General features: G+C 42.6%; 1 protein-coding gene across 1 annotated transcript in view; it reads right to left on the bottom strand.

Annotated features, from left to right (window-relative positions):
• szt2 (SZT2 subunit of KICSTOR complex) overlaps positions 1–18,183 on the bottom strand; it is an 85,042-nt gene that overhangs the window by 51,995 nt on the left and 14,864 nt on the right. Inside the window, exons 18-39 of the mRNA XM_061031482.1 lie at positions 17,354–17,442; positions 14,794–14,962; positions 14,505–14,622; positions 13,496–13,609; positions 13,157–13,357; positions 12,879–12,976; positions 11,678–11,816; positions 11,275–11,589; positions 10,957–11,164; positions 8,557–8,684; positions 8,087–8,354; positions 6,881–7,052; positions 6,684–6,776; positions 6,475–6,553; positions 5,473–5,760; positions 5,217–5,352; positions 4,193–4,309; positions 4,016–4,085; positions 2,687–2,872; positions 2,213–2,446; positions 1,576–1,828; positions 1,153–1,227 (exon numbers count right to left, since the gene is read on the bottom strand). Coding sequence (XP_060887465.1) covers positions 1,153–1,227; positions 1,576–1,828; positions 2,213–2,446; positions 2,687–2,872; positions 4,016–4,085; positions 4,193–4,309; positions 5,217–5,352; positions 5,473–5,760; positions 6,475–6,553; positions 6,684–6,776; positions 6,881–7,052; positions 8,087–8,354; positions 8,557–8,684; positions 10,957–11,164; positions 11,275–11,589; positions 11,678–11,816; positions 12,879–12,976; positions 13,157–13,357; positions 13,496–13,609; positions 14,505–14,622; positions 14,794–14,962; positions 17,354–17,442 — 3,550 coding nt within the window. The remainder of the gene's footprint in view (positions 1–1,152; positions 1,228–1,575; positions 1,829–2,212; positions 2,447–2,686; positions 2,873–4,015; positions 4,086–4,192; positions 4,310–5,216; positions 5,353–5,472; positions 5,761–6,474; positions 6,554–6,683; positions 6,777–6,880; positions 7,053–8,086; positions 8,355–8,556; positions 8,685–10,956; positions 11,165–11,274; positions 11,590–11,677; positions 11,817–12,878; positions 12,977–13,156; positions 13,358–13,495; positions 13,610–14,504; positions 14,623–14,793; positions 14,963–17,353; positions 17,443–18,183) is intronic.

Here is an 18,183-nt window from a genome sequence, read left to right as displayed (position 1 = left end):
GCGTTTCATCAAACACTTTATTCATTTGATTCAGGACGTTCCAGGTTTCTCTTCTCTTTTAAAGTCTCATTAATGGTGAGCACGGAGCCCATTAGTGCAGTCGACGTTATCCGACACAGATGCAGGTTCGCCTGTACCACTTGTCCCTGATATTGAGGCTGAACCGGTGAAAGAAGCCACTTGCTCCTCGATCTGGGATAATTTCAGGTGGGGTACGGCTGGCGTCCTCCGGTCTGGGTGCTGCTTCTTTTAAGACCCACAATACTAGCCTATATTGTAGAGATCGTATGGTCTGACACTGAAAGTGTAAATTTTATTATATTATAGCCTATATTATGTACATTACATATCACGGATGTTAAATTAAATATTAAAAACTCAGCTGGAGTTCGGTTATCCACACCAACGCTGTTGAAATTTCATGCAGGCGCATTTCTTCTGAAGCTCTTTAATCCGACATTTCAGGCTGCCAGACAACACAATGTTATTCCTCTTTACTTTTCTCTGTTATGGTGTCACTCAGGTCATATCTCGTTTCTCTTCTTTGCCGTATTAAGTATATCCATGCCGTAAACTCTGGGGGCGGGGACAGCTGAGCCGTGAATAAATAGGGGCGTGGTATTTAAATGACGATCATTTCCAGCCGCAACAGATCTCAACAATCGGCCATGCGTATGCTGTGATCAGCAAGATACGCACGTGGACCCTGTCGTACCATGATTTCTACACCCAAATCTGCGCTGGTTTCTACACCAGAAGTGAGGGCCCTTGTGACATCACAGTAGGATTCTGGTAAAAAAAAATATCCTCCCCTCCACCAATGGACTCCACCCCCAGCCTAGAGCAAAACTTTTGTGCAGGTCCGCCATTTGATTCTCGTTACAGAGGAGTGATATCTACTGGGAAAATTCAGGGGGGGCTCATTGCATTTAAAGAGACACACACACCAAAACAGAGCGTTCTGAGAGAGCTGGTTTATACAGGGTCACAAACCTCCTCTGGTGCTTGAATCATGTTATATTTTGACCAAAGCACAGCACAGATGTTTCATTTAGACCACAGGGGACTGTTTTAAAAGGGCGGAAAAGGGGGATAATATGTCCCCTTTAAATAAAGATGTTCGATTGTCGTTTCACTTTCTGCTGAACTTACCTTGCATGTCTGAGTCCAGACTACCCTGGCTGGAGACGACACTCTGGACTCGACTTGGCCTGAGTTTGCCACAGCCTGAGAGGAGAGACAAACCGTTAGTTAAATCAAAGCCTAGAAAAAGAGCACCCTCAGAAGTTTTCAACCGCCTGTCCTTTGACAACTGCGCTTCAGTTTTAAAACAACAGAGAAAGCTTGTTTGATCAGCGGTTGTAAGAATCTGCCAAAATGAGTGTTAGTGCTGCTGTCATAATGAAAGGAAGAAACAAGCTGGAGGAATACATGTGATACCTCTACCTGGCCTGATACATTAACTATTTAGTATTGTTAATGCTCAACACACTGTCAACTCTAAGAGCTGTCATTTTAAAGTAGTTAAAAGAAAACACGCTTCGGTCTACATGCACGCATGTTTGAGAGACTCACTTTGGGAGGCAGACTGCACAGACTCAGCCAGGCTGACACTGGATGGGGTTTTGGGGGGTGAAGTTGGCTCTGTTCTGGGCTCAGTCTGGAGCTGGAGGGTACTGGGCTGACCTCTGTCCCCTACCATGCCAAGGGAGCTCTGTGAAACGTTGTCATATGCCTCAGGCTTCTGGGCTCTGACTGGCTCACTGGTTTCTGCAGTTGTATCACTCGGAGTGTCCGTAGTGGTGCTGATGGACTTCTTCTCTTCACTCTACAGTTGGAGGGTGAAATTTTAAATTCAGCAAAGTTTTCTTTGAACAAGTTTTGAAGGCTTAAAGTCAAAGTTCAACAAAAAAAACTAACACAAAGCACATAGAACACACAGATAACTGAACTAAGAAATCAAAGAAGAAACTGTGCTGCCTGTCTTAATCCTGTTGTTATGAATCAGAAAAGCCAACACCAACAGAACCATTACACAGATAAAAGATTGAAAAGCAGCTTAATGAACATTTAAGTGAAGAGACGTTATCCAAATCATCTGGCAGACAATAAGATATCCTTAAGTTTTACACCTGGCTAACAGTAGCAGTACAGTGCAGGGCGGCTGTGGATCAGTGGCAGAGTCGGTCGTCACAGAGTTATTGCACGTTACCTCACTATCAGCCTCTGCTGCCTCATTCTCAGCTTCACTCTCCAGTAAGACCCCCTCCACCTCTGCTCCCGCGCTGCAGGGATTGGTGTGTTGTTGTAGCGGGTCAGCAGTGCGCTCAGACAGCTTCTTAGTGGCGTTAATCCTCTGTGGGTGCAGTCTGCTCAAAGACATGTAGTAAAAGCTGTCCTGCTCTCCGTTCAGCACGTAGCCAGTGAAGGACATTCTGCGGAACTCCTGCAGAAACAGACGTCACTCATCAAACATATGAGACTCTCTATTAATAAGGAAAGTAACAACATAAACACTGTTTTTACTGACAATAAAAACATCAAAAATAGATTGTTGATCAGTTTTCTAAATAATGTACAGTTTCATAATAACGGTGGCATGAACAAATTCATCCAAAGGTGAAACTTGGCGACGTGTTCTTCTCAAACCGTTTATTAAAAGATGTTCTGTTAAGTGTGTCCTTGCCTCTTTGAATTTTTCCAGCGACAGCTCTGGCCCAAAGACAAACTGCAGTGGAACGTCCTCACAGTGACAATGTGGTCGCCCGCTGGACCGCATGACATGCTCTGCTACTTTCTGCAGCGTGGTTGAACTGATGATTCGAGAATGACGCAGAGCAGAGACGATCTCGTCCTCAAGAAGCCAGCGGATCTGAAATCCGCACAGAACAATGAGAGATATATACACACATATATAAACCGTAAGAATCTTTCTAGCCAACTGTTAAATCAAGAGCCACATAGGACATATTATCTCCCTTTTCCACCTTTTCAAACAGTCCCCTGTGGTCTAAATAAAACATCAGTGCTGAGCTTTGGTCAAAATATAACAAAATAATATAACAAAATAAACCAGCTCTCACTGAATGCTCCATTTTGGTGTGTGTGTCTCTTTAGTGAGTCAGGGGGGGACACTGTAGAAGTTGATTTTTCACAACATGTCTCCTTTAAATGTTCTTATGTCACCTAAATATTCATAAATCATTCTAAATTGTCAGGTCATAACATCTGCATACTGAATTATACACAACTCTGTCAGAGTCGACGTCTTCACTGCAGACGTTCTGACATCACAAGGAGAGCAAATTTGAAACGGAGCATTTTTCTCTGTGTTGTAAGACTTGTGCAGATTACAAACAAAGTATGGATGGGTTTATTTCACATCTTGTGGGTCGGTAGACACTCAGGTTACCAAATATATGTCACCTTTAACTTTTTCAAAAAAATTCTCATTGCTACCAGAAACTATTTTGCTAGTTTTGACAGTAACAAATCTATCAAATGAAACTCTGAAGATGGAAAGTACTAGAAGATCTAGGGATGCACCGATGCATCGGTTCAACACTGATATCGGCCTGTTGACAGACGTCTGCAAATAATGAAGCATGAACCGAGGTCAAAAGACGATGTTTATTTTGTTGTACCAAATCAATTTAATGCATCTAGTTCACCTAACTCCTGATTCAGAGAAGAGGTTTTCTATTGGGCAGATGATGTCACCTGTTGGAAGAACTCTGACTTGTTTCCATTGTCAAACATGAAGGAAAAATGTGGTATTGTGGGAGTCTGACACCAAAAGAAGTCATGAAACAAACATCGGTACTGGAATCGTCAATCTTCTAAACATTTCAAACATCGGGCATCAGTCCTGATTTTTTCCAAATCAGTGCATCTATAATAAGATATAATAAGTAAAACTACTTCCTTGTTGCATTTAAATATTGTCTTTTGGTTTTATGTATTGTCTCCTTGCCTTGCTGCTCTGATAGTTTACACTTGGTTATGCCAGACTTACCTCATCCATTGTGGCGAGAATCGCTAACTTGTGAGGAATTGGGAGTTTGGATAAGGGATCACTGGAGACCCTAAAAACGGTTAGAAGAACATTGAAACAAACAGAGAGGGTATCAGAGTCACATGGAGAAAGTTCACCTCAGAAATGTACTGTGAAACAAGAGTTCAACAGTCTCACCCGTCAACACCAGCTCCCCTCAGGTTGTCCAGCGCTGCCATGAGCTCCTCATCAGAGCGATATGAGGAGGGCTGCCCTGGTGACCGATTCAGGGACACACTGCTCTCTGACGTGTATCTGGACACAAAGAGGAGCAAGGGTTAGTAATGTAATTAGTAATTAGTAACCACATGGTACTCCTACTCTGTGCAGCCTTTCTTAAAGCATTGCCACATAGAACCCAGCACCACACAGGTCTAGTCCACACATAGGCTGTTTTATTTTTTCAATTTAAATGTGACTTTTTCTGTGTTTTTTGGCCATTCGTATACAAACACTGTTTTAGGTCAAAACACACCTTTAGGAAAAATCCTTTCTGGGTGAAGATGTTCAGAAAATGTGTTTAAGGTGTTTATGTGTAGACGGGTCAAAGCTTCGGCCCTCAGCAGAGGTGGAAAGAGAACTCAAATATTCTACTCAAGTAAAAGTGAAAAGTAGCTTGTTATAAATTAAATGTTAATTTTTAAGTTGTTTTTTTTAACAACTCCTGTGTAGTGCAAAAAGGACAGCAGGATTTAAATCTCAAACTAGACACCATTCAACGTTTCGCCTTCAGCTGGGTCTGCACCACTGTTGTCTGACTTCTCCGTCTCCATCTTTCCGAGATTTGGAGCCAGTTTGTTATCCTGCCCATCGTTCTCTGCACTTGTTGTTATTCTTCTTCTGTGGTGTTTATTGGCGTTTCACACTGCAGTTGTGTCTGGGGTGATTTTTTTCTTATCGTAGTTTACTTATTTACATTTTTTTATTCAGTAACGGATGTGATTTAAAACGTAGTGAAGCACAATACTAACTAACCCTATCCCAAAACCTACTAAGCAATGATTCAACAAGCAGTCCCATGTTTTGTTTATATCTCATACAAGACGACAACTTGTAAACACATTAACAAGACTATTCCCTGGAGTAAACTGCAAAACGAGCAGGGAGACGAGAATCCAGGTTTAAGAATCAAACTTTTTAGTGTTTCGAGTGTTTGACTCACCTGTTGTGATGGAATTCAGCCATGACTTCAATCTCCAGAGGTAGTGTCAGGACAAAAATATCTAATGTTACTGAGAGCTCATTCAAATCCACAGACTTCAAGGACTCTGCATTCTCCAGGCAGGAAATAATCTCACCTGTAATCACAAACCGGACTTCTGAGCACAGATGACTCAACCAAACTAGTGTTGAGTCAGATTTAGGATTGTATGTCCCTGTTTTTGGGGAATTAAAGATATGATCACGGCTGTACTCACCAAGGCAGGTAGGCAGAGTTTGCATGGGCATGGAGCCATGGCAGCTTTTCATGTTGACAGAACAGGTTACATGTACAAAGAGTGGAGGCATGTCCATCTGGGGCCCCTCAGCCTCCAGCAGGGAGTCTCCATCTAAGATGCTGAAGGAGTCCTGGTCCTGGTTAACCGTGTTGGAGTCAGACAGGGACTGCTCTTCACACTCTCCTTGGGTTCTGGTGTCTGGTTGCTCCTCGTACTCCACCACCAAGTCTGGGTCGCTCTCAGTCATGATGCAGCCTGGCATGTTCTCTACACACCAAACATGAAACTGGTTTGTATCACATCAGCAGGTGAGTAGTGTCATCTATTTGCTGAGGAGGATTCTATAAAGCGTTTTTGAAAAGGCAAGTCAGATATGAGACCAGTTATCAGGTCAAACCAACAGGTGTTGCAGTGATGGAAGCGGGCAAGAGAAGTGGTTCAGATAGAAGTGATTGTACCCGATCTAAAAAGCCTCTGCATGTTTCTAATAAGCTCCACGAGCAGAAACGTGCTCAAACTAGGATCAATATTGGAGATGCTTTTGAAAAATGGAGAGAGGTTAGAACACAGAAAGGTTTACAGACCGATGCAGAGCTGGCTAAACACTGAAGCTTCAGTGTCCACTACATGGCGACCTGTGTGAGCATCGACTCTGGAGAGGAGGGGGCGGGGGGAGACAGCTCTCTGCAATGTTTTGAATTTGGACTGCAGTACCCATTTTAAACACTAGGTGGCAGAGTTACATATTGCTCCTTTAATGTAAAGGATATGGGCTCTGACTCAAGATTCCCCCGGACGCTGTTACTTCACACACTTTACATACCTGGGTCACTGTGTTAATTAATAAGCCCCACCCACTACCAGCCAGCCAAATTAAAAAAGAGGACGTCATGCTTACTAAGAGACTTTAGACGCTAACACTATCTTATCTCTAACTTTCTAAAAAGGGAAAAATGCATATGAAGGTTGATATATCCTCACCATCCTCTGTTGCAGGCTCAGCTTCTGACACCTGCTCCTCACTTGGTCTCCTCCCGCCCTCCGCATGCTCAGAGTCCTCCTGAGGAGGAAACACATTCAGAGGTTCACTTTGGCTAATCAACCGCAGTTATGTGTGTAAGCCTGAGCTGACTCTTACACTTTGTTTTAAGCAGCAATGGGAAATATGAAACACATCACTGTCTACTTACGTCTCTCTTGGTTGATGGCGGGCAGTAGAAGAAGTAGTGTGGGTTGGATGGCACAGTTTTAAAATACTGAGACACAATCTCCATGAATTTATCCTGAGGGATGATAATGTTAACTTTTATGACATTACATGAACAAGGTACGACTCTACGATTGATAGAGATGATGTATTTTCCTCCTGTGAGACGTCATGTTATACCTGTACTACTTTGTGCAGGTCTGGGTACACTTCACACTTTGGCTGTGTCTGAAGCATCGACAGGGAGAACTCAGGGATTTTGGCTTCCTTAGACTCATCCAGGATCAGTGGGGATGTAGGAGCCGAGGACTTCCATCTATATTCTGCTTCACTGACATCCTCCATTTCAATACTATAAGAAAAAAATATCACGTTTAGAAGTGTGCAGCATCACAGGAAACTGGCTGAAATACCAACCAGATAGAGGCAGGTGTGAGACACACCATCAGAGTGTGTTGTCCATTTTGAAAGTTGTCATGTGTTTTTTGGATGATTGTGGGTGTTAACGAAGCGGCAACCTCCGGTCTTGAAAAATGAACCAAATGCTGAAGTGCAAAATCCTGCAGTTCGTCGAGTGTCCGCTTGAGGCTGGCTCCAGGAACACCAGAAGTCACATACACACCAAAGCCAAAAGAGACGTTTTCTACAGCAAAAATTAACATGTTTACAGCCTGGTACAATAAATTATATATTTCTGATTAGTTATTATTGTCATCACTGGCACACACTGTACGGTGCTTTTTTTTTTTTTTTTTAAACGGCTCCGTTTTGATTTTATGAACGATACGTGTTATCCATAGCTAGGCTTGTAGCTGATATGATTGACAGGTGGGCGCATTGTTACGGTTTGTGAAAAGGCTTAAAACCCGCCTCAGCTCCAGCTTCAGTCGTTAGGCTGACTAAAAGTTAGGATGAGACAGGATTTCCAACATGGAGACCGCCACCGATGGGGCTCTAAGCCCCCTGCAGGGACGTATGAGCGACGTCAGCTACGTACCTTATTGTGAATAACACTTATCTTTCATAAATTAAAAAAAATCACCCCCCCTGTAGAGTGTGTGCCAATCGAAACATGAGCTAATCAGACCTATTAATTTTGGTACCATGCTGTAAAAATGTTCATGTATGATGTAAAAACAGACTTTTTTTGAATGGGTGTGTATGTGACTTCCTGTGCTTCTGCAGCCAGCCTCTAGTGGACACTTGACGAACTGCATGATTTTGCTCTTCTGCATCAGCTTCATTTATCAACACCAGAGGTTGCCACTTGATTATATTCTGTTGTTGATAGTATCTCATTACACAGTATTGTGTTCATGTTTGAGCACCATGCAATTTTGTAACAATGTTGTGAATACATGTTATAAATATATAAACTTGTCTTACCTGGACGAGGAGGCCAGAGCAGCCCTGTGATCTGGTTTGTCCTCCTCCATCTCTCCAATGATAAAGGTGGGAGGGCTCTTTGAAGGTTTTGGATTCTCTCCCCATACTGAAGCTTCACCGTGTTCCCTGAAGACCCTGATGTGTCCACAGAGGGTCTGCAGGAAGGTAGTGATGTCAATCTCCTGCAGAGATTCTTCACAGTAGTCCATGGCCATCAGGACATCCTGAGAGCTGATGCTGTGTGACTGCTGCAGGCTGCAGTAAACTCCTGAGGAATAATAATAAGTAATACAATAAAGTGTCTTTGTGACATGTTGAACAAAAATGTACAACATCTGCAGGAAAAGGTCCTCAGAGAGATCCTTGATTTTTAGGCTTGTCCTATTTACAGGATTTAACACAAGAGTAAAAGTTTAAGTTGTGGATTTTTTCAAAAAGGGGGGTGAAGGTTTTCTGAGGAGAGACGTTACCTTTGACGTAGCTCTGGTGGTAATGCTCCTGAAGCAGGCCACAGTAGTTGGCTAGTTCCTTGTTTTTGTGAGGCTGAGCCAGGAGATCGGCCCAAGGGGATGGACTGCTGCGGTCCTGAGACAGTGACCTGCCAGAGGACAAGAGTCCAGCAGACAGGCGATCAAAATGCATATCGTAATGTCATCCCCGAAACCACAGTTTGTATCCATTAAATGTATTTAAGTATACCCATTAAGAGAAGCATAGCCCAGATCGTCACTGCAGTAAGGAAAGTCAAAGAAGCCAACAAGCCTGTGAGTCACAGCTGAACTGAACAGCATTGGTTTGAAGCATTCAGTGTTCTTGTCCTTGTAAAAGCAGCTTTCAATTTAGTGCAGAGTCACTAGAGAGAGAGCTTCAACATTCACGCTCTCCTACAAAGCTGCAGCAAGCACAGTGGTCCTCTTAATGCTTTTGGCACAGCATTTTGATTTTGAACTAAATGTAGACATTTTATCAGGGACGGCGGCAGGATTTGTTTTCTCTCCCGGTGCTGAGGGGGGACTTGACTAATATGTTGTGGTGAAATGAAAAGTCGATTCATAGTTACTTTTTAAGTTCTCTCTTTTTTTCCTCTAAACCCAATAGTCAGACTTCATCTCCACTTAAAACATCTACCTTTTCACCTCACAATACGTAAAATAAAAAATGTTCTATCTAACCTGAATACAGAAAGAATCAAGTTTAAATATCTTCTTGAGACAACATCACAGACAGCGGGACTCACTCATTGTAGACAGTCATGACTCAGAGAGACATTTACAGAGGATATAGGCTACTGGATTTCTGCTGTATCTATTTGTAAAATGTCACATACTTCCTTTAAAATAAAATAAAAAGGTTTGATTCATTTGGTCCATCAATCAATCTCATGTTTCATTTGATCTGAGACAGCTGGACTCCTTCTAGGGGACTCAGAGGGAGACCCTCCCGTTAATTCTTGGGTCTTTTTTCTTGACATTGTCTCTTGTGAGCTGTAATTCAATTTGATGGATAATCTCTTTCTCGATCTCTTAGCTTACTGGTTATGATTATTTTTGGTGACTTGTATGTTACACCACAAGCCTGAGGAGGAAGAACAGACAGGAGGGGGGGAAACAGATTTGGAGCCTACAGAAAAGCAAGTCCTGACCTCTCAGGTGTAAGCAGTAAAAGCTGAACGACAGAGGAGAGCAGAGAAACATGGTCAAGCAGTGCTACCTGAACTTCATCTGCTGATTCATCTCCCAGGATTCAGCATCTTGAGGTCTATTCTCAGGCATGAAGACAGTCAAAGACACGTATTAATAACTGAACTGAAAGTTACCAGTCATTCAAAATGCAGCCTAAGAGGTTACTTTATCCTTCTGTGTTAAGCACTTGTGATGTTCGTGTAAAGTGCTGCACTAATACATTTGACTTACAGACTTATCTCACCCATCGCTCCACTGAAGGAATGCTTCCCACCCTGACTCTGCCCCCCCCTTATCTCCTTCTAACGAGTCTCTATGGACTCTCTTTTGGAGCGGGGTAGGGGGGGGGGTCTCACTTGGGCCATGATGTCTTGGCTCTTGCTGCCCATGGGCCTACATAGTTGAGTTGGGGTTTGTGGGTTGGAGTGGGGGGGGTCTGATGGTGGTGTTACTTCCTTGCTGGTTCACATGAGCAGAGCATGGGTCTGGTGGGGCAGTGGGGTGGTTAGGGTTGGTACCTGGGTTGTGTGACTTGTCAGTGGGGCATGGGGGCTTGGTTGGGGTGGGGAGGTTCATACATCGGCACTTTTTTGGGCGATTTCTGTCTTTGTTTTGACTTTTTTTGTTGTTGCTTTATTTAATTGGAAAGCACTTTGTCACTTCTTTTTGAAAACGTTATCCTATACAAATCAAGTTATTCAATTTTTTGTTTTTTTTAATATTGTTATTACTATTATTACTAACTAATTTAAATTTAAACCTTTAAAAGCCCAAACTCCACCATAATATAAAATATCAACATTAGGCATCAGTCTGCATCCAATGTCAACACTGCAAACACTACATGTCTGCATACAGTGAAATTTTCTGCATGAGGAGGGAAGATAACCACAGTCTGTACCGCTGTAAGAAAAACAGATCACAGCTAAAAGACAAAACTATGACTTAAGCTGTTTAACTCTGAAATGATCTTCTGGACAACAGTTTTAGGTAAAGATGGAAGAAAATCCCAACAAAGATAAATTCTTTCTGTTCATGCTTGTTGTTTCCGTTTTAGCTGATGGTGAGTTTAAAATGTGGTAATAGAGGGTCGTTATGCAACAGAACAGACTGAATCTGTTGTCTTTAAAGAACTCAGTATTTTTCACATTTCTGTCAGTCTTTGGAGCCTGTTCTCTCTTCTAGTACCTGAGGAAGATGTCCCTGGGTTGGCGGTTGGAGTTGGGATGCACCAGTTGCTCCTTCAGGTGATCCAGGGAGCAGTTGTAAACGTAGACAGGACACTTTAATTGGCTGCAGTCGATGCTGCTCGGCTGAGGAACCTGCCTGTCGAAGCCGATTTGGAAATCTGCCTTCTGTGGTTCAGAGAACTGGACTCCCTCTTTTTCTCCCAGATCTGGAAAAGTAAGAAAGTTAAATATTCTCTCCCAATTGTTCAGCCAAACCAGGCGCGAGTAAAATATGAAACTGTAAGGTGACTAAAATGGACAAGAGCAATGAAAAGACCTGAGCCTGGGTTCCCAGCCTCTGTCTCAGACATTCTGCTGTCCCAGCTGTCATGGTCTAGGATGACCGAGTCTGCATTCCCAGTCTGGCCCTCGGACTGTGGCGAGAGTAACGGGGACCTGTTGTTGAAGTGCCCACTACTGGAGCTCCTCTGTAGTTTACTAGCCAAACTAATGTCAGACTCAGACCTCTCCAGACAACTGGTTGAGCCAGAAAGGGAGTCAGCCTGAGATCTGTTGCTGGGTGTCAGGGTGTCGTCCTCCTGTGTGCCAACATTACCCTGAGGCTCCGTCTCCGCTTTCAACATAAGAACATCTGCAAAATAGACACACAACCATCTTTCAGCTGACCTCAATAAAAAAAGAAAAGAGCTGTTGGACATTAAAGATGACTCGAGGGGTACCTGCGAAGGAAGCAGGGAGGAAGGTGAGGAGAATTTGCTGTGAGCCGATGTACTTGGCGTAGGCTCTCCACTGCGGTGAGGAGGAGTTCCTCTCCAACAGAAAGGGCTCCTCATCCACAAGGTCAGCATTACTGAAACTCTGTGAAAAGGAGAAGAACCACATGTTTTATACTTGTAGAGACTAATCAATGCAGTTATTTATATGTATATTGTACTGGTTAAAATGAGATTCATTTGACGCCATGAATGACAAATCTCTTAAGTTAAAGGTAGAGTTAAAAAAGTAAAGCCGCTCAATCATCACTTCTGGGCCTCCATACATGTGTGGTGGTGACTGTGTCTGCAGAGACCCTGTCCTCTGACTGGTGTGTTTCCTTTCAGCCTATTAGAGCGCGCAGGTGAGTTTAGGAGTGGATACAATTCAGTGATTGGACTCGATTCAAACTGGTGAATATGACAGACGCGGACGTAACGCCAAAGAAGAGAAAATGTAATCATCATAGTGGGGCGAAACACCACGCAGAAAAAAGCTCACTCTAAAATGGTATATGGTAAATCTTGTGTTGGCTTTAACCTGAGTGTGCCTGCTTTCTGCAGGACAGGAAGTTGCCAAACACTGGTTGTTAGCTTGTGTTAGCGTCTGATAGCTTGCAGTAAACATACACACTACGTCCTGCAGTGGGTGAGCACTTCTTTAAGTGATGAGCTCAGGAGGAGGGGTCCAGTTTGAAGGTTGTCATTTTCAAGCTGTAAACCACCTATATAATTTATATTTCATTTATAGCACCATCATCCGAGTGAAAACACATGCAGCAGCACAGACATGTTACAAAAGTCACACTGACGTCTACAGTGTGTGTGTAAAAGACGAAGGGCTGCATTTTGCAAAAATGAATCATTGAACACTGTAAATAAGGATAGGCTCGGCACGACAGGGCTTATTATTAATGGAGTATTTCTTCAAATCCTATTCAAGCAGGGAGCCTGAGAGGGAGAATTCAGCTGAGTCAGGATTTATGTTTTCTCCTGTAAAATGAAATAAGCTGTTTTTTGTATCAGACTCTGATCAACGCTGGGGGAGTTTTGTTGCTTCATTAAGTAACCCCCGAGGTGTTTTTAGATGTCAGAAAAAGGACTCTGAATATTCATTTGCCAAGACATTATACATACATATCCACACAAACATATATTATTGTATAACCTGTAAAGTGCTGGTCGATCCCATCACCTCTTTGCCACTGCATGTGGTGTGGAAGGATGTCATCGTGTCCTGTCTTTCTGAAGGCTTCACACACTCCTCTGAGACGAAACAGAAAAGCAGATATGTTGATACGATGAGTGAGACAGAGACTCAGTGAGAGGCTCTGTGTTTTATTACGACTGGACATCGAAAGGTAAATGTTATCAAATCAAAACCCTGAAAGTGTTAACGTGTTGAGTTGTTGTAAATAGGGATGAGATGAAGAGATGTGAACTGACCTTTGATTACAGGTAGGGAGAAAGGAGCCACATGGCCGTCTCGTTCTCGCTCTAAAATGTGGAGCATGAAGGCGGCGTGGTCGTTGTCAGCTAACGGGATCTCTCTGTCACTGAGCTCATGCTCCAGGCTGCTGTGGAAGAGGCTGAGCAGGAGCTCGTTAGGCAGACAGGGGGAGCTGTGCAGCTGCTCCTCGTTCTCCCCTGTTTCAGATGAAGAGGTTAAGACCCACATGTCAACATAGGATGATTATTGTTTCTAACAAGGATATCAATTCATTTTGTCAGCTGCTTGCTTCTTCAACATCCCCGTAATAAAACAGAGCAGTTTGACTTCATTACCTGTAGTGAACGTGAGGAAGAAGAGCTCCACCTGCTGGCACTTTGGTAGCAGCTGAATGAGGTCAAACTGGAAAGGAACCATGTGAATGCTGTCCTCAGGGTCCGAGGCTTCTCCTGCAAACACAGAAGAACAAAATTCATCAAGTCAAAAAGATTTCGCCTTTAAAAATAAAAGAAGAGAAATCAATAATTGTCAACAAGTCAATAATAATATAGTAAAACATTCACAGTCATGTCTTAGGAGCATGAAAAGTACTCTGAACATGAATACATTAACATACTTTTACTGAACACTTTAGATACAGGATATTAAAAAAAAAAAAAAACATTTTTAAAGAGTGGTTATAAAGGTCACATTTTCTCCTCTTTTTCAACCACTTTCAATAAATCTCAGAGCTCCCGTTAACATGTCTGTGAAGTTTCTTTTACTAAATCCACTCTGATCCTGTATTTGATCATGTCTATAAACCCCTCTATTTCAGCCCTGCTCAGAACAGGCTGTTTCTGTGTCTGTACCTTTAAATGTAAATGAGCTGTGTCTGACCACGCCCCCTCTCTGGAAGGGCTTGGGTGGCTCGGGCTTTGTCCTATGTCCTATTGTTTACGGTGAGAAGGCAGACTCAGAGGGCAGAACAAATACCTCGCTATGGGAGTGGCACCCACCTGGGGGAGGGGTTACTGCCCTTTGTGATGTCATGAAGGGAAAATCTCCAAAAGTCTTGTTTGAGCACACATTTTCTGAAAAGTGGAGTAGGTAAAATATGGGGAGGATGGACTTTTCTCATAACCGGGGGCTTTGTATACAGACTAGGAACACATATTAGTGTCAGAGAAAAAACAAGGTTTAGTGTATTTTGCACAATATGTGACCTTTAATACTGTTTATTAGATTAACGATTTGAAGAGGTCCTTACTGCAGTGGTGCGGTCATTGAGAGTTTTCAGCCTGTCCAGGGTCAAATAACAATGTAAAATGTGAATTGTGTCAAAAAAAAAAAAGTTTATTCTACCTCTCAAATCCTTGAATCCAGCCGGCATTGAGCAGACCTGGTCCTTGTTCTGACACAGTTGGCTCAAATACTCAAAGGTCATCATAGTGGACATACAGGCAAAATCTCTGGGGAATATCTATACAAGAGAGAAACTTTAGAAATAAACCCTTAGATACATTCATACATACACACAAAACAGAGAGCAATGAAACTGAGCTCCTTGTGAGCACAGAGAGATTCAGAATATCACCGCTCAGCTCTGATCATGAGGCTGGAATGTGGTGCTGTATAAATACGTTATACACACTGCTTGAGGTATCTCCTGGTACTTGAGGCCCTTGAAGTGGCGATGCTGTTCCATGCAGTTCATCACGGTGCCACTCTGCGGTTCTACCCAACACTCTGTCACGAGGTTCAGCTCTGTGTCCACATCGACAGCCTCCACTTCAGTGTCGTTGTCATCATCAGTGGAGAAGCTGAAGTCCCACAAAAACAAAAACTGGTTGTTAAAACACCGTCACAGTACAGCCGACCAGTACAAAAGAGATTGCAATTATTTGCATATTTTGTGACAGCTGATGAAGGAGGGTCAATGTCATTGTCAATGTATGCAGACCATACGTACTGTATGTAAACCAATATACCGTAAAACATAAAATAAAAAAGCCCAGTCCAGTCCCTCTTGCCTGGTGTTGCTGCACTTTTTGACAAACAAAGGTAGGTCTCGATTAGAGACCCAACTTATTGAGTGTTGATTAGTTTGCTGAATAAAAACACATAAACAAGGGTCTACCGCTGTCCCCCACCTTGCAGCAGGTTCGTATAGACGAGCTGTCTTATGAATAAGATCAAATTATTGATTTGCCATTTCATTTATTTATCAATATTCTAATCGTGGGCATGTCTTTGTATTCTGCAAGTCTTTCCCTTCTTTGGTGTGAGCGAGTTTTGTTTTAAAAAACATTACAGGCATGTAAGTTTACCGAGCTCTTCCATCTATTTGTAATATTTCTTATGCGCCTGTAAAAGTTTGGGGCTCGAATAAAACTCTGTACAGTGACTGTTCGGCCTTCATGGCACATGTTTCAGTAAACCCTGTGCAGCAACACAACACTGCACTCTGTGAGGAGACTTATTCTGAAAGTTATTTGCTGTTTTTATATTTCCTTTGTTAATTGTTTTGCACCAAAACAACAATTCAAATTCCTTGTATGTGTAAATGAACTTGGCAATAAAAAACTATTCTGATTCTTTTTCTGAACAAGTCTTCTTTGGCACCACATTTTAGAAGTATTAAAAAAACATATAGGCAGATGTTCTAGTTACAGACATCTGAATCACTGTCCACAACTTTGATTCCTTTTTCAGCAATACACAGGTCTCATATTACTATATTATTATATAGTGGGCGGCAGTAGCTCAGTCTGTAGGGACTTGGGTTGGGAATCGGAAGGTCGCTGGTTCAAGTCCCGGCACCCAACCCCCCCCCCCCCCCCACAAGCTCAGGAGCGCCCGCCGTGGGCAGCCCCCTCACTCTGAGACCTCTCCATTAGTGCATGTCCACAGGATCCTGTTTGTGCATGTGTGTGTATTTCAGTTCATGTTTGTGTAGCATGTTAACTAGACAGAGTGTAAAAAACGAATTTCCCCTCGCGGGATCAATAAAGTATAAATTCTACCCCCATTAAAGTCTGACTCTAATGGTTAGAGACACAGTTAGTCAATAACGGCTTTGTAATGTAGGTGGACTTAAAGCAACATTATGTCATCAGAATTTTCTTTAAAATAACACATTTTTATCACAACATGTCACTTAGAATATTACATTAAAATGATGTCAGAAGTCTGAGATGTGCATTAGAGCACTTTGAATTCATTTTTTTAAACTCCCCCAGTTGGATCCAAACAACCAATCATGGTTAGCTTACCTTTAATTAGCCAATCACAGCTATGATGTAGAAAGTTAGCGTGCATGTTTACTATCTGTAGCTACACTGCAAACCACCTGAGAATAGGCCTTTTACATGTGTTGTAATGGAAAAGCAGATCATCTAGCAAGCTAGCAGACGCTAACCCCTGAGCTAAGGTGTTTGACCCCCTCCTGTCCAGCAGAAAGCAGACCAACTACGCATCCGCGGATAAAAGCAGACCCAAGGTTCACCCTCGTTTTAGAACGAGCGTTATGTGCGTGGTGTTTCGCCTCACTGTGATTCTATTTTCTCGGCTTTGCCGCTACATTCACGTCTGTCATATTCGCAGGTTTGAATTGCATTAAATCTCTGAATTGTATAAACTCCTGAACTCCCCTGTGACATACTCTCCCTCCCTCCTAAGGAAACGTACAGTCAATTAAAAACACATCTACCACCACACATGTATGAAGGCCCAGAAATGATGATTGAGCCACATTACTTTTGTATAAGTTCATATCTTATTTTTTAGGAAAAAGCTACTGACTCTGTCTTTAACCGCCCGACGCCCAGCCACCCCATCGGACTGTGTCGTCCCACAACCACCGCCATCCTCATTCATACACGGCCTGCTCCGACCTCCACCTCAGTGTCAAGGAAGTGTGGACAACAGGAGCGCGAGGAACACAAAGGAGAAATCCTTCCTGCATATTATCCCATTTGCTCTTTTGTAAAGCGTCTCGAGGTAACACTTGTTTTGAATAAGTGCTGTAAAAATAATGATTGATTGATTGAACTTGGCCATTGCAATGTGTTACTACTTAGGTTGGAAACTGAAGTCTACATTTTCAACATTACAAACAGAATAGATTGGATCAGAGTCAGGTTCAATCCTTTGCTGCCCAAACTATTTTTTGAAAGCTTTTTTGTCGGTACAGATGATGCTCCCAGTCTCACCTGTCCTTGGTGGATGTAGAGTGAGGTGGAAACAGGATGTACTGAACGATACAGGAGTGACTCTCTCTGTCAGTCTCCCCTGAGACAGCCTAAAGATGAAGAGAAAAGAAGAAACAAATAAGTAATAGTTTTTATATCAAAGAACTTCAGTTCTTAAAGGGATACTTCATACATTTGCATTTAGCTTGGTATCATTAGAAACCTGGTAGTATTTTTGAATGGTTGTGCATTCCGCCCTCATTTTCCCCTGAGATGGGAAAGATCTGTATTTCTTGTCTGAAAAGGAGCCTCCAATGACGCAAACATCATTATTTTGCATCTTCTGAGGCTGCTTTGGTTAGAGGGGGTGAAACTACATTGCTAGTTCCTCATGTTTTCAACCCGCCCATGGGGGGGAGCTACAGACCTATTGCAGATCAGTGGGTGGGACCTCACTCCCAGAATTGAAACTGAACTTCCGTCATATTGCTTGGAAGCTATGCTAACAGTTTCAGAAAGTTGAGAAGAACTAAAGTATGATAAAAGTATGTTTCAACTTCAAACTGATATGGATGAAGGGGATTTTGAAGGTCTTGTGCTCGAATTGGATGTTTGCGTCTATCTCTACGAGCCATTATAAATAAAGTATAATAAGTCTATAAATAGAGCAGAGTGGCCAAATTCTGGGAGTTGGTGTCTTTCATCCACATGAGCCAAAAAGACACTTTCTGTCTTTTCTGGGTCAAGAAGGCACCAACTTCAAAATGTATTTCACATTTCTACTACATATATGATCCAATGTCAGTACAGATTCATGTTTCAGTGGGTGAAGAATCCCTTTAAGAATGTGA

Source organism: Labrus mixtus, chromosome 3, assembly GCF_963584025.1.
Source record: "Labrus mixtus chromosome 3, fLabMix1.1, whole genome shotgun sequence".
Taxonomy (NCBI): domain Eukaryota; kingdom Metazoa; phylum Chordata; class Actinopteri; order Labriformes; family Labridae; genus Labrus; species Labrus mixtus.
The sequence above is the reverse complement of the archived record's forward strand: the minus strand, read 5'-3'. Positions and strand labels throughout refer to the sequence as shown.